Here is a 24,786-nt window from a genome sequence, read left to right as displayed (position 1 = left end):
TCAAGGTAAGCTGGAAGTGGTCAAACATGAGATGGCAAGATTGAACATCGACATCTTGGGAATCAGCAAACTAAAATGGACAAGCATGGGCAAATGTAATTCAGGTGACCATTATATCTACTACTGTGGGCAAGAATCCCTTAGAAGAAATGGAGGAGCACTCATAGTCAACAACAGGGTGGGAAAAGCAGTATTGGGGTACAATCTCAAAAACGACAGAATGATCTCAGTACAAATCCAAGGCCAACCATTCAACATCACAGTAATTCAAGTCTATGCCCCAACCACTGATGCTGAAGAAGCTGAGGTTGATCGGTTCTATGAAGACCTACAACACCTTCTAGAACTAACACCAAAAAAAGATGTCCTCTTCATCATAGGGGATTGGAATGCTAAAGTAGGAAGTCAAGAAATCACTGGGATAACAGGCAAGCATGGCCTTGGTGTACGAAATGAAGCAGGACAAAGGCTAATAGAGTTTTGCCAAGAGAACACGCTGATCATAGCAAACACGCTTTTCCAACAGCACAAGAGGCGACTCTACACATGGACGTCACCAGATGGTCAATGTCGAAATCAGATTGATTATGTACTTTGCAGCCAAAGATGGAGAAGCTCTATACAGTCAGTAAAAACAAGACCTGGAGCTGACTGGCTCAGATCATGAGCTTCTTATTGCAAAATTTCAGCTTAAATTGAAGAACGTAGGGAAAACCACTAAACCATTCAGGTATGACCTAAATCATATCCCTGATGAATATACAGTGGAGGTGAGGAATAGATTTCAGGGATTAGACCTGATAGACAGAGTGCCTGAGGAACTATGGACGGAGGTCCGTAACATGGTTCAGGTGGCAGCAACTCAATCCATCCCAAAGAAAAAGAAATGCAAGAAAGCAAAGTGGCTGTCTGACGAGGCTTTACAAGTAGCTGAGGAAAGAAGGGAAGCGAAAAGCAAGGGAGAAAGGGAAAGATATACCCAACTGAGTGCAGAGTTCCAGAGAATAGCAAGGAGAGACAAGAAGGCCTTCTTAAATGAACAATGCAAAGAAATCAAGGAAAACAACAGAATGGGAAAGACTATGAGATTAAGAAGAGGTGGAAAGAACTATACAGGAAAGATCTGAATGTCCCTGATAGCCATGATAGTGCAGTCACTGAATTTGAGCCAGACATCCTAGAGAGCGAAGTCAAGTGGGCCTTAGGAAGCATTAGTAACAACAAAGCTAGCGGAGATGACAGTATTCCAGCTGAGATATTTAAAATCCTAAGAGATGATGCTGTTAAAGTGCTGCACTCAATATGCCAACAAATTTGGAACAATCAACAGTGGCCACAAGACTGGAAAAGGTCAGTTTACATTCCAATTCCAAAGAAGGGCAACGCCAAAGAGTGTTCAAACTACCGCACAATTGCACTCATTTCACATGCCAGCAAGGTTATGCTCAAAATCCTACAAGCTAGGCTTCAGCAGCACGTGAACCGAGAACTACCGGAAGTACAAACTGGGTTTCAAAGAGGCAGAGGAACTAGAGATCAAATTGCCAACATTCGCTGGATCATGGAGAAAGCAAGAGAATTCCAGAAAAGCGTCTATTTCTGCTTCATTGGCTACGCTAAAGCCTTTGATTGTGTGGATCACAACAAACTGTGGCAAATTTTTAAAGAGATGGGAGTACCAGACCACCTTACCTGTCTCCTGAGAAACCTGTACAAAGGCCAAGAAGCAACAGTAAGAACCAGACATGGAACAACCGATTGGTTCAAAATTGGGAAAGGAGTACGTATATTGTCACCCTGCTTATTTAACTTATATGCAGAGAACATCATGAGAAACGCTGGGTTGGATGAATCACAGGTCTGAATTAAGATTGCCAGGAAAATTATCAACAACCTCAGATACGCAGACAATACCACCCTAATGGCAGAAAGCGAAGAGGATCTCAAGAGCCTCTTGTTGAGGGTGAAAGTGGAGAGTGCAAAAGCTGGTTTGAAACTCAACATTAAAAAAACTAAGATCATGGCATCTGGCCCCATCACTTCCTGGCATATAGAAGGGGAAGAAATGGAAGCAGTGACAGATTTTATTTTCTTGGGCTCCAAGATCACCGCAGACGGTGACTGTAGCCATGAAATTAAAAGACGCTTGCTCCTTGGGAGGAAAGCTATGGCAAACCTAGACAGCATAGTAAGAAGCAGAGACATCACCTTGCCGACAAAGGTTTGTATAATCAAAGCTATGGTTTTCCCAGTAGCAACGTATGGCTGTGGGAGCTGGACTATAAGGAAGGCTGAGCACAGAAGAATTGATGCTTTCGAACTGTGATGCTGGAGAAGACTCTTACGAGTCCTCTGGACTGCAAGGAGGTCAAATCAGTCCATCCTAAAGGAAATCAACCCTGAGTGCTCATTGGAAGGACAGATACTGAAGCTGAAGCTCAAATATTTTGGCCACCTAATGCGAAGACAAAAGTCACTGGAAAAGACCCTGATGCTGGGAAAGACTGAAGGCAAAAGGAGAAGGGGATGGCAGAGGATGAGATGGCTAGATAGCATCACCGATGCAATGAATATGAACTTGAGCACGCTCCGGGAGAGAGCGGAGGACAGGAAGGCCTGGCGTGCTATGGACCATGGGGTCACGACTGAACAACAACAATATTGGCTTCCATCCTATATAGTAATAGCAAATTCATTTTCCAAATGTGGCCAAAAAGGCAGCACCCATACACAAGAACGAGGTATTGGAAAGCTCTGGGACCCCACGGTTTGGAGAAGTACCTCCCCAAAAAATCCTTTAGAAAAAAATTAAAGGGGGGTCAATGGGGACTGCTCAGTGGCCATATATCACTGGCTGACTGTTGAAAGGAAAGAAAGGGAAAGAGAAGAAAGATAAAAGGGGAAAGGGAAGAAAGGAAACTGGAAAGAGGAGGAAAAAGGGAGAAAAGGGAAGAGAGAAAGATTATGGAATGGAGTATCTTGCAAGACAGCATGGCTGGCTGAAACCCTGAATAGATGCACCTATGTGTTGCAGGTCCCACTTTTAGCCATATCTGTATGCAATGTCCATATATCTGTTATCTATATAGAATGAGTAGAGACTGCAAGGTTTTATTCTGCACTAGAAATTTTGTTATGGAAAGCACAAAAGTGCTTTCAAAGTATCTGGCATTTCAAGTGGCATCTAGCAGCTGGACACTGAAAATGGGGTGCTGGACTAGATGGACTTTTGGTCTGATTCAACATGCACACACCCTGCATCTCCTTCTTTTCTTACTAATTTCAATCTGCTTTAGAAAAAATGTTTCCATAAGAAGCACATTGACAGCTGTGCTTAAGTTCCAGCAGGAGATATAATGTTCCCATCAAAGCTGTAGAAATGTGATTTTATTTCAGGTCTTGCAACATTTTTTTTTAAGTAAATAGATTTAGGCTGTCAATTTTAGTCACACTGTGCCATCAGCATGTAGCAACTGCTGTAGCCAACATGAAGGTTGCAACAGTAAATTTTATTATAGACTGGTAATTGAATTGAACAGGTTTACATTTGAATAGATTTCCTACAGCATGATCTCTTGACATGCTGCATGGGATTAAAATCTTTGTCCTCACATTAAAAACACATCTGAGACACAGTGAGTCAAATTTGCTCCACTCCAGTGGATCCAAAATTGTTACAAGAAGAAATCTGATGACCCCCTCTCCCATTTTCTAGGTGTTGGAGAAACAGTTGGAATAAGCTACATACATCCAACCTAAAAGGAAGAAAAAGTATCATCACTCTTTCACTATATTTGATCATATTTCACAAATCCTAAATAACAAAAATCCACCCATCAACCTTCTAGACGTAGTGAGGAAAATATTTCAAATAAAACTCGAGCAGTTTGATGTGTCTTGATATATTAAAATGCACCACCACAACCTACAGCTGACAGACTGAACACTGAGGCAAAGGACTGAATAAGGAATGAGGGTGATACTTCCTGTTTACCCTCTGAAATTGGCCCCTAAAAATCACGGTTGGGTCACATTAGGAAAGGTTAAAGGGTGGCTGCAAAATCTCCACTTGGTGGGCTAGTCAGCCTCACCCTCCTACCCTTTTGTTCTAGCATCTCTCATAAGCATTACATTTAATTGTCAAACACAAAAACTAAAAGGCAAATTAGCTCTTAGCTTGTAAATCAGGGAAAGTTGTAGTGAGTCTCTTCCATTGTTTTCTAGAAACCGGGCCAAACAAGTACTTCCTTTAACCTCAGTTGAGAGAAGGGTCACCTTTAACTCCTATGCCACAATATGGAGAATGAAATCAAATTAAGCATGACTTCTGCCTCTGCAACGAAGCCGGAAGAAAGACGCACGAGTGAGTCAGGGTTCCTGTTTTCTTTCCACTCCTACCATAATGCTTGCTGGGAGAACCTGATGTATGAGATGCAGAAGCAACTCATACATCTCACTATGGAGGAAATACGCAATTTAGCTATTGAAAATTGCCCTTTCACAGCAGAAATATGAAATGAGGAAGAGTAAAATAGAGGCAAATAAACCCAAACTAAATGAAGTAAGAATTCTAAAGCACTTTTTAACTTCAACAAAATTACAGAAATAAAACATTACCATTATCCTTTATTTAAAGACCAAGAAAAATACTTTTTATGAAGTAGCCAAAAGGATAAAAAGGTATCAGGTGTCCCTCACTAGTTTACCCCAAGAATTTTGCCAGTTGTTAATGCTACTGCTACCAAATGTAGAATATGGGAGCGCCTTCTCCCCTATGTCCTAGTCCGCCACCTAAGGTCCTCTGAGGGCTATCTGCTGTGGCTGCCTAAGGTGAGATTGGCAGTCACACGCAAAAGAACCTTTTCCTTTGCTGCCCCTCAGTTGTGGAATGACCTGCTGGTTGAAATGCACCTGCTGACCTCTTTGAAGGTTTTTAAAGAAAACCTGTATTAGCTATTATTCCGTCAGGCCTTCCCTTTTTAGAACTCTTGTTCCTTTTGCTGATTTTTGTGTACTGTTTTAAGCAGTGTTGTTTTAGGCTGTGTTGTTTTATTGTTGGATTTTCAAAAAAATGTTTTTAGTTCAAAGTTGGTTTTAGTTATAAGTTGTTCGTATATATTGTCCGTGTGCTTTTATGTAAATGGTTTTTAAACTTTGTATATTCTATTGTAATGTTCTATTGTAATGTTTTAACTTTTGTAAACTGCCTAGAGAGCTTCGGCTATGGGGCAGTATAGAAATAATAATAATAATAATAATAATAATAATAATAATAATGGAGTCTATGCATGCCATTTCCTGGTAGAGAGGTAGAGTATAAAATAGATAAATCCTCAAGATACTGACCATTCTTAAAAGATTTGCCACCTCACACTTTTTTTCAGTTCCAGGAAGGTATTGGGCCAGTTTGCATGTCATGGTGGCAAATCGTGGGTTAATTAACACATTTGCCAGGATGCGCACCATGTGTGAGCCGCTTCTGGTTTGCACAAACAACCTACGAATGCCCTCCTATTTGTAGGTTGTTAGCATGATATCCAAACCAAGACACTCTGGGGTGTTTATGGGTTAAACAAGCCAGATTTAGCCTAACAACAAATCATAGACTAACTCTAGGTTGTTTAACCCATAAACAACCCAGAGTGTTCAGGTCTGGATGTCACACTAACAACGTATGAACAATGTGTTCATAGACTGTTTATGCAAACTGTAAGTGGCTCACGTGCAGCATGTGTCCCCACAAATCATGGGTTAATTAATTGATTAATTAAACCCAAGACTTGTGGCTGAGACATGTGACCAGGTCATTGGCTCATATCAGACATCTGTTTTGGGGCTCAATTTTCTAGGGAGATGATACATCTTGAATGTAGGACAAAGGCTTCCTCTATTAAAGCAAAACAAAAACAGAAGCATAAATAGCTAGGGAGAAAGATCCATGTGAACCGCATACACGAGACCCAGGCTCCACACAGATCTGACTGTTAGATGACAGCAAAGAAGCCTGCTACCTGAAGGAAGAAAATGGGGAGTCAGCCCTAACAATGGCTTTCTATTCCAACTGGCCAAATATTCTAAACAGTACCATCTGTTTTAAAAAGGCATCATATTCAAGTATGATTTTCATGTCTGAGTTCATCTAAAGCTTCCATTAAAGGTTTTTGTACTATGGTTTTGTAGCATGAAGCAAATTAAGTTTTCCATTAGGTTTTCCTGTATCTCTAAGAGAAGCAAAATCCCCACTGAACTAGACAGGATTCTTTCCGAAGTAAGACTAAAGGCAGCAGGCTTTGGCTCATAGGATCATAGTGTCTGCCAAAGCAACCACACACAGAATGAGGTTTATTCTTAGTAAGTATAATCCAATAAGAATATGTCTGCAGGTGTGCAATAGGCCTATTTTTTTCCTGCCATCTCCCCATCAGCCCATATTCTTTCAAGTTGTGGGAAAACTGGTACCTAGGAAAAAGTGTGAGTTTCACTTTCTGAACTGAAGATCAATTTATATTTCCCTGCAAATGTCACTTTAAAGCAATTGCTTAACACACATCATTGTCTATTGGGACAACTCAATACAGATTCCTCTAGATAAGAATGGAAATTGTGACACATGCTATAACAGCATCCGATTTGTCTGAACCACAACACTGATGAAATGTCATTCTATTCTTAACAATGTAACTTAAATGCAATATACTTGTTTACTTAGACTCACAGACACTTATCCAGAAGTCCCACTAGGCTTACTTCTGAGTAGATACGTATAGGATTGCACTGTCAAAATCTTTACCCTTCACCTTTCTTGGTAAAACCAAAGCAACTTCATAAAAGTTCACACACTTGAAAAAAGGATGCACACACTCCCAAGTAATGTCCAAGGTGAAAACCTGGAATCTTCCTGCAGAGCATAGGTTCAACTGCTGGGAACCGCTACTGATTTGCACCCTGACTGAGGGCAGATCACAACAGCAGCACTAGGACCATGCAAAAATGTGGTTAAAAAATTAAAAAGTGGGTCCCAAATTCATGTTTGGGCTAAACGTCAAAAATTGTTGAGGAGTACTGCTCTAGAGAGATGCATAGGCTAGATATAAATCTAGATTTCATATATTCATCACTACTAGAGGGAGATGCAAAGATGCAAGGATCACATCAGAAGTATAATAGGTTATAAAGTCACAGGAACAGAATGGCCTTGGGAGGGCTGCTGCCCTGAAAGGTGGCCTATAAATATTTTAAAGAATAATAATAAATAATAGGTGTGTGTGTGTGTGTGTGTGTGTGTGTTCTTAATATCCAAAGCCTGTATTGCTCAGTTGATTCAGTATTTAGGATTGACATACAATCAGACCCATAAACATCTGTGATAGCATATAAAAATACTAGAATAGTCAAATGGAGAGTAATCAGAGGGGTTTTATTATATTGTATATTGTGATATACCTGTCGTTTCTATTTCAAAGTGCTCATTCTGATTCTAAAAGCCCTAAATGGTTTAAATTCCACATACCTTTCCCTACATGTTTCTCATTTACATCATCAGATGATGCTGTGCTTTGCATGCCTCCATTGCTGAAGATTCAGCATGTAGCTTTTCCAGGTCTTTTTCCATAGTGGCACATGTCCTTTAGAGCTTCTCTCCTAAGGAATCTCATCTGGTCAGTTCATTCCAGACTTTTAGGGGATTCATTAAAACCTTTTCATTCAGTATTATTATTATTATTATTTACATTTCTATACTGCACAATAGCTGGAGCTCTCTGGGCGGTTTACAAAGATAGTGAGGCATTTGGGTCACTGGGAGACAACTGATGTTGGTTTTATTTAGCTTTGCTTCTGATTTCATATTAGTTTTCTTCTTTGTTTTAGGTTTGTATTTTTAAAAACAACAACCAGAGCATCACAAAGTAAATTTTTACGTAGTGATCACACTGACTGGTTGTTCTTCCCAAACTGAACTGCAGTTCTTAACAACGTTCGTGGAAAGGTATGTAAAAAGACTTTATCAGCCTTACCTTCTTTCAGCATGCCGACTTTTAGACACTTCATAAAACGACAGGCTTGGCAGGACTTGCGTCTGCGCTTTGTGATTTCACATTCATTTGTTGCTGGGCAGCTGTATTCTATGTTACCTGTGGCATTTAGGGATCAGAAAAAGAAGCCATTAAGAGATGTTAGCTATCAAATTATTCTAATTAACAAAAGACAAGCATAAATATTGCTGAAAGCATATGCAATAAGAACATGAGATTGAAAGTGGGGATGGGCAAGAAATTGGTTCCATTGCAGGGTGTTTTACAGATTTATTAGATCCATACCTCCTATGACCAAATGCAGAAATGGATGAAATTTGCGGCTGGAAATGTGCACAATGAGCGCAGAAGGCTTGTAATGCACATGAAAGAAAACTGTGATTGACAACCTGTGCACACTGTAAAAATCCTAAAACACACACACACACACACACACACAAACCTTCACACATTTCAAAAATGCAAACAAAAAGTGGATGAAACCAGAACAGAATGGACTTGGAAGGAAAAGAGAAAGTCCATATGGACAGGCTTGACAGATCTACCCATCCCTTAATTGAAAGTATCGACAATTGGTTTTAAATTCTTTTTACATACAATACCAAGTTTTGAGTGCCACAATTATTTCTTCCCTTATGTAAAATGTGAAACCAGAACAGCAAAAATACAACATTTAAACTCTTGTGTCCTGATGAGGCCATAACTTCAGTAGACTCTTACTCACCATGCTTTTCTCACCATGTGGTAAATGCAGGGCTGAATTACGCACCTGGGCTCCACCTAAGTACTTCGCTAACAAAGAAGAGGCACTTCATGTGCACATGTGTGTGGTGGGACATAAACTAAACACCATCTCACCTTTTTAGTAGTCCGGGAAATAGTCCGCCATGTATTACATGAATTGTTTGATTTTGATACAAAATTGAGATGCCACTGTGGTGTAGGGGACAGAATGGTACCAGGGAGATGTGGGTTCAGATACTGTTCAGCCATTAAGTTCACCAGATGATCTTGGGCCAGTCACTCTCAGCTTAATCTACCTCCTAAAACTGTGAGGATAATCTGATATAACCTTCTGTAAACCACCCTAAACTGTCTGGAAGAAAGGCACAATATAATTGTGAAGTTTGCAATATAGATGGCCATTTCAGATACATTTCAGGCCTCTACTAATATGGACCCTTCACTAGGCTCCTTTGGTAAACAACAATCCTGGTATAGCTACAGCAGATCACAGGCTCAGCTGTCTGAACATATTGGCTGTTTTTGTATGTCATGGTAAACCATCATTTAGTGTGAAAAGAATGAGCTGTGGTGAGTCTTTGGCTCACACATTCCTCCCCTCCTTGCTCCTCTGGTGTGGCTATGAGGAGTTGGGAAGCTTTTCCTCCTGTTTTACATTAAGCATAGTTTGCTGTGCTGTCCAAACCTAACACGTTTTGGTTAATCTGAACTATGGTTGGTGGAAACAAGCCAACTTAAAACCATGGTTTATGGAACTGGCTTGTTTCCACTAACTACAATTTGGATGTAATGCTAAAATGTGGTTAATCTAAAATAGAAGTGGCTGCTCCAAAGGAGGAGAGAGGAGCATGCAAGTCAGGCACACCGGATCTTGTTCTCATCACTCGGAACTATGGTTTAGCGTGCCATCCAAACATGGCACTCCGCTATGATGAGCTGCTAATCCAGGAAGTAACCAAGTAAAGCAATTCCTTAAATTTGCCCGCCACTGTTGCTGCACTTCATTTTGTCCCGGAAGCAGGCAAAAGAGACCAGAGACAAATGTTAACGCTGTGTACATGTGTGAATACACATCTCTATATGGTCATAACAGGAAAATCATGAGTAAACCATGAGAGGAAGATTATTCCCTGTCCTTTCGCCTTACTTTCATTGGATTTACCCTTTGTAGACAAATTTGAGATTAAAACAAATTAGGAAGTTGTTTCCTTGTGATAATAGGGCAAAACAGTATTGGGGTTTTGTTTTGTTTTTACATACAGTAAAAGTGCAATCCTATGCAGATTTAGACAGAAAAAAAGTCCTACAACTCCCAGCATTCTACAGCCAGCATGAGTGGCTGGGGAATGCTGGGAGTTATAGGACTTTTTTCATCTAAACCTGCATAAGATCGCACTCTAAATGATTAATGTACATAGAAGTATGGACGGCAGGGGAAAATGTGCACTTATTTCTTGCAAATGCAGTGAATAGTTAAGCAGACAGGACAGATTTCTTTGTTAGCTCTTTGAATAAGAATCATCACAACTTTGTTTTAGCAAAACAGCATACATTTTGTTTTAGCAAAACAGCATACATTTAGAAAAAGGACGACATGATAGCGGTTTATAAAATGATGCATAGGGCTGAGAGATGCATGGTGGATGTAGGACACATTTCACATGGATAGAGAACTTTTTCCTCCATCTCTTATAATACTAGATCCTGGGGATTCAACTGGCAGTATATAGTAGGGATAGGTGAATCTGTCAAGCTTGATCTCATAGAGGTTCTCATTTTTCCACTGCCACCCTTCTTCTATCCCGGTTCCGTGTGAGACTTTTATTTCTTTCCACATTTGTACATATTTTTGTGTGCTTTTTGTGCATATTTTTAAATATATACATTTCTGTACACAGAAACATGCAACAATTAACTAAAGTGTGTCTGTATGCATTTCAGAAGTGTACACATTTTTCTTTGTGCATTTTCCAGTGCACTCAACGCATGTTGTTGAATGCCTTCTTTTTTTGGCGGAACACATCGCAGGCTCAGAAATGTACAGATTTCCAACCACAAATTGCATTCAGGACTGGAAGGTGCACATAAAAATACGAACCCAACTAATTTCTCAACCACCCCTAGCAGAAAGGGGTGCTTTCATGCAACCTATGGGATTCACTGCCACATGATAAAATGAAGGCCACTAGCTTAGATGGCTTTAAAAGGGCATTAGACAGATTCAGGAAGAATAGATCTATCAATGTATATCTAAGAATATCTAAATGGAACCTCCATGTCCAGGGACAAAATGCCACTAAACACCAGCTGCTAGAGGCAAACAGTGAGTGTGCTATTACCTAAATACCCTGTTTGTGGGCTTCCTGGATGCATCTGGATGGCTGATGCAGGCAACAGATGTTGGACTTGATAGACTTTCAGTCTAGTCCAACAGGCTTTTCTTATGTTCTTATCTAATATCATTTTTCTTATTCAATGAGGGAAAATTAATGTAATCTCTGTAATATAAACTCAGCTGTTTGCTGGATCTCTCTGTTCTTACCTATCTGGATATTCAGTTACATTTAGTATGATGCAGTTTGCAATTGCAGTACTTCATGGAAAGAATAAAAATGTCTTTCCTCATCAATGCTGCCCCATCCCACTTTAAAGGTATTTTGTTACGTTCTAACCCTTTCCCCCTGTGATTAAGTGCATTAGTATCTTAATGAAAATGCATTCTGTTTATTGCTCTCTTGGGAAGTGGGAGGTCATCACACCAAATGCATAAATTGTCATCAGAGACAGTCCAGGCATAATTGCAATTTTGCTGCGCCATGTTTGCTGCACTCAGAGTCTGCGGAAGTCCCCTGAAACATGCACAGATTCTAGTAATTAGCATAGAGTCTGCCTGGGACCACAGCACTGATGAAATATTTCAGAGTTAATCACACTTTGTAAACACTGATTTATATTGACTACCTTTCTCCAGACTGATGTCTCCTCATTAAATATCACATTAGCGGATTGCAGGATTTTACAAAGATTCAAATCCTCTGCAACTGCTAACTCAACAAGGAATAATACTACTTAGACCATGTATATCTGCTGCAAAATTGTTACGTATCTATATAAAAAAGGGGATTGCACATAGTAACATAGTCAATATGAACTCAGCAGAAATAGTGCACTAAATTAGCATTCCAACTCAGCACACGTAGGAAAAAATTGAAATCGTTTGCACCATCTTATTTTTACTGTAAAAGCCATCCAAATCTACCACAGAGTTGGAATAGGTAAATATCCAGGGGAATTCATTGAATGTGCATCAGTGGTACCAGAAGAGTGGGGGAGAAGAACCCCACACACACATGTAACTTTCCCACCCACCTCCTATTGTTGTACTCTTGTGGTTATCTGAAAGAAAGCCACTTTTCACATACAAATTATAACCAAATCATACACTAGAAATTAAAATAAGGTTTCAATCCTAAGCAAGCTTACTTGAAAGTTTACTCCATCAAAAGCAATAGAACATATTGCAAAGAAAATATGTTAAGGATGGGAGCTTGAATGTGAAATATACTATTATTTCCGTTTCAGAAATCTAACACGTGGAACAAAGCTTGCTCCACTCCCTAGAAATGCACTTTGCCCTGCTTTCTGGGACTCCTCAATATTTTTTCTGGGCTTGCCACTGGGAATATGCTGCTTCTAACGTGGTTGGCTCAAGCTAAAGTTAAGATGGAGTATATCAGGAATCTCTCTGATTTTGCAGTAGGTTCTCACATTCAGGGCTACACCAGGCATGACTTTCATTGGGACCACAATATGCAGGGAGTGGGGGGTGAATCCTTTCCTCCCCTGGCATTATCTTCATGAAAATAGCCCCCACTCAAAAACAGTCATTAATTAAAACAGCAACGACAACCTGATGTGGTTGATAAAGTTTGGTATCACATATCCTTAGACCCTAAGTTCACATGACAACCAGTTATTTTGGGTAGCATATGTACTTATCTAGGCTCTTGCACCACTTTTAGTATACTTAGCAGCTCACTCAAACCAAAAGTGCACCCCAGAACTGCCTATAGCCTATCTACAGTCTTAACAAAAACATTCAAGTCATCCCAGTATAGACTCAGAATATTTTAATTAATCATAGTTAAAGTCTATCCGAATTAGCAATGTTCAAAGGCAACAGGGAATCAGGATATATGTTACAACTTAAATCTTGTTTTAGTTTCTGCCCTATCTCTTGGGCAGAAAAAACACTTACAAGCAGATTTTTAGAAGAAAATACAAAAACTCAGTTACTGGAATACCCAGAGTTTCACCCATAATACAACTTTTCATATGCCACCGTGACAACAGATCACTGTTGCATATATATTAACATATGCAGAAATCATGACTTAAGACTTAACTCACATTTTAAGTTTACCATACTGAGTAGTGGTGAATTTACATGTAACCACCTCATAAAAGTGCCCACATGACTTTAGGACTATGATGTGTTCCTGCAAGGCCAGAATCAAGGGTTGACATCGTTGCCCATCTGCTGAGGCCTATAACCCAGTGGGGAACCCATTACCAACCCATTTCCCTGGCCATGTTGCTCCTCCTTATGCTTATGTGGCCCCACTGAGCAAGTGAGCAGTGAGAAGAGCAAGGAGAAGGAGCATCTATTTAACATGCCCTCTCATTCTAGGCTGCAGATTGGACCCAAAGGGAAACATGAATGGCCAGTGATGACAGCAGCAAGGTAGGTGGTGGGCCCACTGAGGGAAGGGGTTCTGAGGGCATCTTGCTCAAGGTCCCTCCTACAAAAAAGCCTGGTGTTCCTAATATTTTTAATCTAGTGTAAGCACGCAGGAGCCTAACCCAGATTGGGACCACTGTGTGGTAGTAGGGGGGGGGGGTTATATCTTCCCACCCTGCTGCTTCCTGCCAGTTTCCTCCCCCCTTTCTTTAGCCCTCCTGGGGGGGATAATTTAGGGAGAAAGTGTCTGGGTGGGAAGGCAACACACACACACACACACACACACACACACTGCATATAGCAGTCTCTGTCCAGATCAGGCCCTTTGTGCTTACACTAGAGTAACAAAATGTTAGGATCACCTAGATGCTATGCATTTAACTGAACGTCTAGTTTAGCCCTGAGATGCAGGCTGGAGTCCTATCTGGATACCCAGTTCAGCAATTCCCTACCCTTCCCTGAGCTATAGGAGGTGTAAGGAGATCACAGAGTGGTGTTAGTGGTAAGGGGTTGGGGAGAGGAAGTACAGGCAGGAGAAGGGCAAAAGATGATGAAAGCTACTTCATATTTAATTAAGACGTAAGAGGTTTTTCCGATCCATGTTGATATTTGGCAAAAAAAACCCACCATGTGCTAGGCTCTGTTTTCCATTTTCTAGTACATTATTTTCCTCACAAATCATCAACTAGTCGGTTAAAGTTCACAATAGCAACCAATGGCTAATTATAACTATTAGGCTATCTCGTTTAAATAAGTCATTTCACATACCACATTTCTGAATTACACCATTTTTGCAGTTTGGACAATCCATGTGAATCCCACTCTTTTTACTTTACTTTTCTTTTCTTTTTGGTAAACATGCTTGTCACAGGCCAACATGAGGTAAGCAGGCCTCAACAACCAAGTCTATCCAGTTCACAGTGATCTGTGCAATTATCCACAACAGCCAGATCACTGGATTTTTATACCAATGTGGCTATAGAAAATTCCCCAATCAAGATGGGGGAAAAACCCTAGCAAGATTAATGCACCCTCAAATTTGGGATTTAGCTGGCCTATACAAAACTTGTTCCATGCTTTTCAGCAATATTTGCAAAACATAAGAACTTTAAAGATGGATCAAGGAGCCATCACTCCACAGGTCAGTAGGGTAAATTATCACATGACGGAGGATAGTTTTGTGCTTATTTCCACAACCTATATGTCCTTGAAATTCCTCCTTGATATTTTTTTTCTTGTTCTATAAATAAAAAAGTGTGTTACACTAAAATGTGCTGTTCCAAGCACCCTTTACACTATTACATCTATTTTGGTGAGAGTTCAAATTTCATGTACACTGAAGATCAAAGGTTTCTTGTATTGTCTTGTTTTCCTTTAGTTTATTGAAAACTGTAGTAGAACCAACATGTTTTAGAAAAAGTTCAGAAAATCTGCCTATAGAATTTAGAACTTAGGACTATAGAAGCAAGCAAGCTCCCAGAGAGCGAGTGATCAGAGCGAGCAAACAGGAGTTGGCCAGGGGAGTTCTGCAGGGGAGGCCCCTAACATTTTTATATATATATATATATATATATATATATATACACACACACACACACACACACACACGCATGCGCGCACACACACACACACACACACGTTTTTCATTTTTCATTTTTTTAATTTGTCTTCTTACACACACTTCCATACCAATGGGGCTCTGTTTTTAACCTGCAGAGAGAACCAGGCACAAGCTACTCTAGGACAACCAGAAAGCTAGACACAAAAAGGGAACAGAGACTATGGAAGGACAAGACTCTCAAGTGGTGGTGACCTGCAAGGTGTGTTCCATGTTTGTTTTCTTGCCTGAGAACAACATGGCCTACACCTGCAACAAGTGCAAGTTCATCACACTGCTGGAAGAAAAAGTAAGGGGACTGGAGCGGTGAGTGTTGACCCTCCAGGGAATAAGAGAACACAAAGAGTTGTTCGACAGAACGGTGGAACTACAGCAGCAAAGCGAAGTACAGGAATTAGAAGAGCAACAGCAAACTGAGGCAGAAGAAGAAACTGCTGAGGTGAGGAAAAATGAAGTAGAGGATACTCCTTGGAAAAGGGTGACAGACAGGGAGCAGAAGAACTAGAAGACACTCAGCACCAGTGGAGGCACTGGAACTAGGAAACCATTTCCAGGTACTTGAGGATGAGACTGGAGGACAGCCTGCAAAGGAAGAATTACAGATACACCTGCATGAGAGCGAGCAAGAGGCTGAAGGTCAGCCAAGCAGAGCTGATGACACCAAGGCCTACAACAATAGGAAGAGAAGAGTAGTAGTAGTGGGAGACTCCTTGCTGCATGGGATCGAAACCCAAGTATGTCGCGAAGACCCATGGACTAGCCAGGTATGCTGTCTCCTGGGAGAATGGATTAGAGATGTGACTGAAAGTTTGCCTGCACTCATAAAGCCCACTGACAGGTATCCCTTTCTTCTCATCCATGTGGGAACAAATGATACCGCCAAGCAGAGCTACGAAGAAATCATGTCAGACTTTGAAGCTTTGGGAAGGAAACTCAAGAACTTTGGGGCCCAGATAGCTTTTTCATCCATCCTTCCAGTAGTTAGAAGAGGGATAGAAAGGGAAAGAAAAATACTCTGGGTGAATGACTGGCTACAAAGGTGGTGCCGACAAGAGAGATTTGGATTCTGGGACCATGGGCTATACTTCCTGGAAGATGGGCTGTTGGCAAGGGACGGGTTGCACCTCACAAAGGATGGGAAGAATGTGTTTGGCCACAGCATGAAGAACTTTATCAGGAGGGCTTTAAACTGAATCCTACAGGGGAGGGAGATGTAAAGTTGGGGGTAACAATGGACAAAGGCTCATGCACTGCAACGGAGAGAAAAGCTCTAATAGCGCCCAATAATAGTCTTCACAAACATGTAGGAAGAAAGCCAGACCATGAAGCACATGGTCTTCGATGTCTATATACTAATGCCCAGAGTATGGGAAACAAACAGAGCGAACTTGAACTCTTAATACAGGAGGGAAATTATGACTTGATAGGTATAACTGAGACTTGGTGGGGTGACTCTCATGACTGGAATACAGCAATTGAAGGATATAACTTGTTCAAAAAGTACAGGAGGAACAGAAAGGGAGGTGGGGTTGCACTATATGTTAAAAATACATATATCTACACAGAAAGACAGGAGGATGAGCTTGGTAGCCCCATGGAGAGCATCTGGATCAAAACAAATGGAGCAAAGAATAAAAGGACCCTGGTGGTCGGAGTCTACTACTGGCCACCCAACCAAGCAGAAGACGAGGATGAAACTTTTGAAAAGCAAATAGCCAATGTTTCAAGGAAGCACGATGTAGTAGTAATGGGGGACTTCAATTTCCCCAATATTTGTTGGGAGACAAATTCTGCAAAACACAGCCCCTCCAGGACATTCCTGATTTCCTGTGGCGGATAAGTTCCTCCTACAAAAAGTAGAGGAAGGAACTAGAGGATCGGCTATCCTTGACTTGATCCTAACCAACAGAGATGACTTAGTGGGTAAAGTAGCAGTTACGGTAACTCTGGGGGAAAGCGACCATGTTATACTTGAATTCATGGCTTTAAAGGAAGCAAAAGCAGAGTGTAGCCAAACCCTTACCCTGGATTTTAGGAAAGCCGATTTTAATAAACTCAGAACAATGATAATTAAGGTCCCATGGCAAGTGACTCTAATGAGAAAAGGAGTCCAAGATGGGTGGGAGCTTTTAAAAAAGGTCATTCTCAAGGCACAATTACAAACCATTCCAACAAGAAAAAAAGGCAGAAGATAACGGAAGAAGCCAATGTGAGATGACCTGAAAACAAAAAAGTACACATATAGGAAGTGGAAGGAAAGCCAAGCAACAAAGGAAGAGTACAGGCAGGTAGCACAGAATTTCAGGGATGACGTCAGGAAGGCTAAAGCTGAGAATGAGCTGAGGTTAGCGAGGGATGCTAAAAGCAACAAAAAAGCTTTCTTCAGCTATGTGCATAGTAAGAGACAGAGGAAAGAAATGGTGGTTCAGCTATTATATAAGGATGGGAAAATGATAACAGATGACAAGGAAAAGGCAGAGGTGCTCAATTCCTACTTTGGCTCAGTCTTCTCCCAAAAGAGGGTCTATGAGCCCCCTGGCAAAGGCAAAGTGCAGGCTGAAGGGGCAGGATTGCAGCTTGAGATCGATAGGCATATGGTCAAGGAACACCTAATGACTTTGAATGAGTTCACATCTCCAGGGCCAGATGAACTGCATCCTACAGTAATAAAGGAACTGGCAGAAGAACTCTCACAGCCACTGTCTATTATCTTTGAGAAATCATGGAGGACGGGTGAAGTGCCAGATGACTGGAGGAGGGCTAATGTTGTCCCTATCTTCAAAAAGGGTAAAAAGGAGGAACCTGGGAACTACAGACCAGTCAGTCTGACATCAATCCCTGGGAACATTCTGTAGCAGATGATAAAGCAATCCATCTGTAAGCACCTTGAAAACCATGCAGTGATTACTCGAAGCCAACATGGATTTGTCAAGAACAAATCCTGCCAGACGACTCTGATCTCATTTTTGGATTAGGTAACCTCCCTTGTGGACTGTGGGAATGCTGTGGCCATAATATACCTCGACTTCAGCAAAGCCTTCGACAAGGTGCCCCATGATATCCTGATGAGCAAACTAGCTCAAAGTGGGCTAGATGAAACAACGATCCGGTGGATCCACAGTTGGCTACAGAATCGGACTCAAAGAGTGCTTATCAATGGGGCCTTCTCAAACTGGGGAGAGGTAACGAGCAGGGTACCGCAGGGCTCAGTCCTGGGCCCAGTGCTCTTCAACATTTTTATTAATGACTTGGAGGAGGAGGTGCAGAGAATGCTGATCATATTTTCAGATGACACAAAATTGGGTGGGTAGCTAATACTTTGGAAGACAAGAAACAATATTCAAAGTGATCTTGACAGACTGGAGCTCTGGGCAGAAAATAACAGAATGACATTTCATAGGGATAAATGCCAAGTTCTGCACCTAGGAAAAAGAAACAAAATGCACAGTCACAAGATGGGGGATACGTGGCTCAACAACACTACAAGCGAGAAGGATCTTGGAATTGTTGTCGATCACAAGCTGAATATGAGCCAACAATGTGATGTGGCTGCAAAAAAGGCCAATGCTGTTTTGGGCTACATTAATAGAAGCATAGCTTCCAAATCCAGGGAAGTACTAGTTCCCCTCTACTCAGCACTGGTTAGGCCTCATCTGGAGGACTGTGTCCAGTTCTGGGCACCGCACTTTAAGAAGGATGCAGACAAGATGGAGAGGGTTCAGAGGAGGGCAACAAAGATGATCAGGGGACTGGAAACAAAGCCCTATGAGGAGAGACTGAAAGAACTGGGCATGTTTAGCCTTGAGAAGAGAAGACTGAGGGGAGAGATGATAGCGCTCTTCAAGTACTTGAAAGGTTGTCACAGAGAGGAAGGCCAGGATCTCTTCTCGATCATCCCAGAATGCAGGACACGGAAGAATGGGCTCAAGTTACAGGAAGCCAGATTCTGGCTGAACATCAGGAAAACGTCCTGACTGTTAGAGCAATACGACAATGGAACCAATTCCCTAGGGAGGTGGTGGGCTCTCCCACACTGGAGGCATCCAAGATGAGGCTGGACAGGCATCTGTCAGGGATGCTCTGACTTGGATTCCTGCACTGAGCAGGGGATTGGACTCGATGGTCTTGTAGGCGCCTTCCAACCCTACTATTAGATGATTCTATGATTCTCTGCCTGTGAGTTCTCAGCCTACACAACTATGGAGGGAGTTGTATACAAACATTAGGGCTTTTCAGGATTTCTTAGATCTTTCAAAGGAAAAATAGAGAATATTTCCTTAACTAGACACAGTATTTAAGGACAAAAGTACTAATGGTGCAAATTTCAGTGTGCTCAGTTTTGTTACAGCTGGAAAAGAAATTGTGTTATGCAAGAAACAAAATCACTGAAGCTGAAGACTTTCACTGGGGCTGACAAGAATGACAGAACAGTTTATAATATTTCCTGGCTGGTTTTCAGGAAGGACTGGGCTCTGGATACTTATTTAAAAGTCTTTTTGTCCAATTAGTTTGCAGGCAGTATCATTTTCTCACTTACAGCTTAATACAAACTTGTATCTAGCTGGCTGAGAGAATAACAGAGTGTATGTCAAGTTGCGCCTGAAGTGCCGTGGCGTAATTTTTATATTCCTTCAGTGGCGTAATCGACTTTTACAGTTTGGCAGTGAAAAAGCTCAAGAACATAAAATAGTGTGATGTTTAAAAATAAAAATATAGGCCAAGTTCTTGCTTCACACAGACGCTGCCCTGCAGCGAGAGTCGCATCAGCCCGGAGTTTCTGTATTTCCTCCACATACCCAAGAATATTTATATTAAGTGCTTTTGTGGGTTTTCGGGCACAGAAAACCCACAAATGGTTGCTGCAAATGAGACTGCAGTCTTCACATACATACACACACACACACACACACACACACACTAAAACAATAGAACTGGAGGTGAGCTTAAGGTAACAAAATAGAGGATTTTAAAAGCACACGGTTACATCATCGGCAATATGTCTTAAAGTGCCTCGAGTCATAAAACATCTTCATGTAGTACATGGCAAAGCTGCTGTTCCTTATTCATAAAAAGGTAGGAACATAGGAAGCTGCCTTATACTGAATCAAACCATTAGTCCACCTAGTCAATGCTGACTGACAGTGGCTCTCCAAGGTTTCAGGCAGGAATTTTTCCAGCCCTACCTGGAGATGCCAGCAAAGAAATTTCGATAAATGAAAATTCAACTTTTAGGCTCTGATATTGAAGAAGGATAGATAGGTACAAGTTCAACTTGATTTGGGTTGTAGAGAAGAAAAGGAGCTTGCCAGAGTGACCAGGATAAGAGAGAGGAAGAGAAATGTGGCCAAATATAAGTAAGGGATATTGTTGAAAGCTTAGCACCACATTAGCTAGATGTGTGTAAAAGCCAAGCAGTGAAGCACAGATGAGGTTCAGTCAGTGTGAGAAGACGCTGGATCAGGTGCAGATTGCATCAAACTCTCATGCTATTTGCAGTGACAGACGGCATGAAAATGACATGCCCTAACACAGGGTGGCAACGGCAGCCTATTCTCTCTGTTGTCCCTAGTGATGTTCCTTTCCAAGACAAATGGGACATTTTACACAAGATAACATTACTCCTGCTATACTTGTGGTGTAAATACTTCTAGCTTTTCTCTGGGCACAAAAACATCATTTCAAGAATCACCAAGGAGGTTAAGAAATTCATTCCAGTTCAGTCTACACTTTTGCAGGCCAGTTCTGTATCTAACAGAATCTAAGTTCAAAAGAGAGTCAGGGCTCTAATGATAATGATGGCAATGATTAGTGCTACTGCCTCCTGAGCTATTAATAAACTATGCTCCTTATTTCCAATGTTTATCATTGGTTTTAAAGGGCCAAGCACAATCTTGCACTATTGCTCAGTAATCAGGTAGGGCTTTCTACATGACCAAACAAAAGAGGCCCCAGCCAGATTTTATGCTCTGGCAGATATCTATAAAAATTGATGCAGCGCTAATAGCACAATATTCCTTCTCTGTATAATGTGGTTAGATGTATGCTACAGCACATGCAAAGAAGAGCACAGATACTGAAGAAAGTTAAAATTAAACTAATGAGGCAGGGAGTAAATTTTATTATCTCAGCACTAACAAAAAATAGTGCTAGACAAGCGATACAGCACTTTGCCTTCATAAAAACAAGAAACTGGATAGCCAGTGAAGAAACAAACTTTAGTTTCCAAACTGGTGTGGGCATATTATAGGCAATAGCCAATAAGAGCCAGGAATTCCTGCACAACCAACGTTGTCCTCTGTAATCACAATGCCTGCAATATGAGGTGGGAAGACCATCTTTGAACCAAATTCAAATTCCGTGTAATAGTCTTGCTGGCTCAGACCAAAGGGTTATCTAGTCCAGCACCCTGTTCCCAACAGTAGCTAGTCAGACGCATTCAGAAAGCTCATAAGCAGGTCACAATAGCAACAGCCTTCCACTGGTTTGTCCTTCAGCAACTGGCATTCAAAGGCATACTGCTTCTGAACCTGGAGTTTCTATCTAGCTATTGTGGCCAATAATCTATTGACTAGACCTATCCTTTATGAATTTGACTAATGCCCTTTTAAGACCATCTTAATTAGTGGCCATCAATACATCTTGTGGCCTGAAGTCAGTTACAGATGTCACTTGAAAGGTTCTCTCTCTGGTTTGTCCTGAAGCTGTTGTCAATCCTAAATCTATTTAACTGGTGACCTTCTAGTTCTACTATCAGGTAGAAATGTTTCTCTTTATTCACTTTCTCCATACCATGCATAGTTTCATAAACCTCTACCCCTATCCCAGTCATATAAATTAAAGCGCATCATTGTAAAGACATATAGACTTTGTGTAACAAAGTCACTAACAACTAAACATCAAACTACTAAAAACTGCCTACGTATCACACAACATGAACAGGAAATTGGGCTACAGTGTCCCAACTTGAAACACATTTACTTATAATTTCCACTGAAACTGATTTACTTACAAGTATACATTATGGATAATAATAATACTTCACATTTATATTGCACAGTTGACCTTTCAACGTGGTCCCTGTATGGTAGATCAGTATTATTCCCATATTGCTGACTGGAGGGGTTGAGGTCAAAGTATAGTAACCTGATCACTGCCTTGTTGTGGCGAAGGGGCATGCGTAACTCAATGAAGCCATAAGCTATGCCGTGCAGGGCCACCCAAGACGGACAGGTCATGGCAGAGAGTTCTGACAAAATGTGGTCCACTGGAGAAGGAAATGGCAACCCACTCCAGTATTCTTGCCAAGAAAACCCCATGGAACGTATCACAAGGCTAAAAGAGATGACGCCGGAAGATGAGCCCCTCAGGTCGGAAGGTGTCCAATATGCTACTGGGGAAGAGCAGAGGGTATTTCCAAGTAGCGCCAGAAAGAGTGAAGCGGCTGGGCCAAACCCGAAAGGACACTCAGCTGTGGATGTGTCTGGTGGTGAAAAGAAAATCCGATGCTGTAAGGAACAATATTGCTTAGGAACCTGGAATGTCAGATCAATGAATCAAGGTAAGCTGGAGGTGGTCAAACATGAGATGGCAAGACTGAACATCGACATCTTGGGAATCAGCGAACTAAAATGGACAGGCATGGGCGAATTTAATTCAGGTGACTATCATATCTACTATTGTGGGCAAGAATCCCTTAGAAGAAATGGAGTAGCACTCATAGTCAACAAAAGGGTGGGAAAAGCAGTACTGGGGTACAATCTTAAAAATGATAGAATGATCTCAGTACGAATCCAAGGCAAACCATTCAACATCACAGTAATTCAAGTCTATGCCCCAACCACTGAGGCCGAAGGAGCTGAGGTTGATCAGTTCTATGAAGACCTACAACACCTTCTAGAACTAACACCAAAAAAAGATGTCCTCTTCATCATAGGGGATTGGAATGCTAAAGTAGGAAGTCAAGAAATCACCGGGATAGCAGGCAGGCATGGCCTTGGTGTACAAAATGAAGCAGGACAAAAGCTAATAGAGTTTTGCCAAGAGAACATGCTGATCATAGCAAACACTCTTTTCCAACAGCACAAGAGGCGACTCTACACATGGACATCACCAGATGGTCAATATCGAAATCAGATTGATTATGTCCTTTGCAGCCAAAGATGGAGAAGCTCCATACAGTCAGTAAAAACAAGACCTGGAGCTGACTGTGGCTCAGATCATGAGCTGCTTCTTGCAAAATTTCGGCTTAAATTGAAGAACGTCGGGAAAACCACTAAACCGTTCAGGTATGACCTAAATCATATCCCTGATGAATATACAGTGGAGGTGAGGAATAGATTTCAGGGATTAGACCTGATAGACAGAGTGCCTGAGGAACTATGGACGGAGGTCCGTAACATTGTTCAGGAGGCAGCAACGAAATCCATCCCAAAGAAAAAGAAATGCAAGAAAGCAAAGTGGCTGTCTGAGGAGGCTTTACAAGTAGCTCACGAAAGAAGGGAAGCGAAAAGCAAGGGAGAAAGGGGAAGATATACCCAACTGAATGCAGAGTTCCAGAGAATAGCAAGGAGAGACAAGAAGGCCTTCTTAAATGAACAATGCAAAGAAATCGAGGAAAACAACAGAATGGGAAAGACTAGAGATCTCTTCAAGAAAATCGGAGATCTCAAGGGAACGTTTTGTGCAAAGACGGGCATGATCAAGGACAAAGAAGGCAGGGACCTAACAGAAGCAGATGAGATTAAGAAGAGGTGGAAAGAATACACAGAAGAACTATACAGGAAAGATCTGAATGTCCCTGATAGCCATGATAGCGCGGTCACTGAACTTGAGCCGGACATCCTAGAGAGTGAAGTCAAGTGGGCCTTAGGAAGCATTAGTAACAACAAAGCTAGCGGAGATGACAGTATTCCAGCCGAGCTATTTAAAATCCTAAAAGATGATGCTGTTAAAGTGCTGCATTCAATATGCCAACAAATCTGGAACACTCAACAGTGGCCACAAGACTGGAAAAGGTCAGTTTACATTCCAATTCCAAAGAAGGGCAACGCCAAAGAGTGTTCAAACTACCGCACAATTGCGCTCATTTCACATGCCAGCAAGGTGATGCTCAAAATCCTACAACCTAGGCTTCAGCAGTATGCGAACCGAGAACTACCGGAAGTACAAGCTGGGTTTCAAAGAGGCAGAGGAACTAGAGATCAAATCGCCAACATTCGCTGCATCATGGAGAAAGCAAGAGAATTCCAGAAAAACGTCTATTTCTGCTTCATTGACTACGCTAAAGCCTTTGATTGTGTGGATCACAACAAACTGTGGCAAATTCTTAAAGTGATGGGAGTACCAGACCACCTTACCTGTCTCCTGAGAAACCTGTACGAGGGTCAAGAAGCAACAGTAAGAACCAGACATGGAACAACCGATTGGTTCAAAATTGGGAAAGGAGTACGACAAGGCTGCATATTGTCACCCTGCTTATTTAACTTATATGCAGAGTACATCATGAGAAATGCCGGGTTGGATGAATCAGAGGTCGGAATTAAGATTGCTGGGAGAATTATCAACAACCTCCGATATGCAGACGATACCACCCTAATGGCAGAAAGCGAAGAGGATCTCAAGAGCCTCTTGTTGAGGGTGAAAGAGGAGAG

General features: G+C 41.4%; 1 protein-coding gene across 3 annotated transcripts in view; it reads right to left on the bottom strand.

Annotated features, from left to right (window-relative positions):
* Positions 1-24,786, bottom strand: part of ESRRG (estrogen related receptor gamma) — a 309,940-nt gene that overhangs the window by 201,926 nt on the left and 83,228 nt on the right. For all 3 annotated transcript variants that reach the window (XM_084828792.1, XM_084828789.1, XM_084828793.1), the window contains one exon: positions 8,016-8,132. In XM_084828792.1, coding sequence (XP_084684918.1) covers positions 8,016-8,132 — 117 coding nt within the window. The remainder of the gene's footprint in view (positions 1-8,015; positions 8,133-24,786) is intronic.

The sequence above is a fragment of the Heloderma suspectum genome, chromosome 1, assembly GCF_057233095.1.
Source record: "Heloderma suspectum isolate Gila_16-S chromosome 1, 16-S_ref, whole genome shotgun sequence".
NCBI classification, from domain to species: Eukaryota; Metazoa; Chordata; class Lepidosauria; order Squamata; family Helodermatidae; genus Heloderma; species Heloderma suspectum.
Note: the sequence above shows the minus strand (reverse complement) of the source record. Positions and strands in the feature narration are given on the sequence as shown.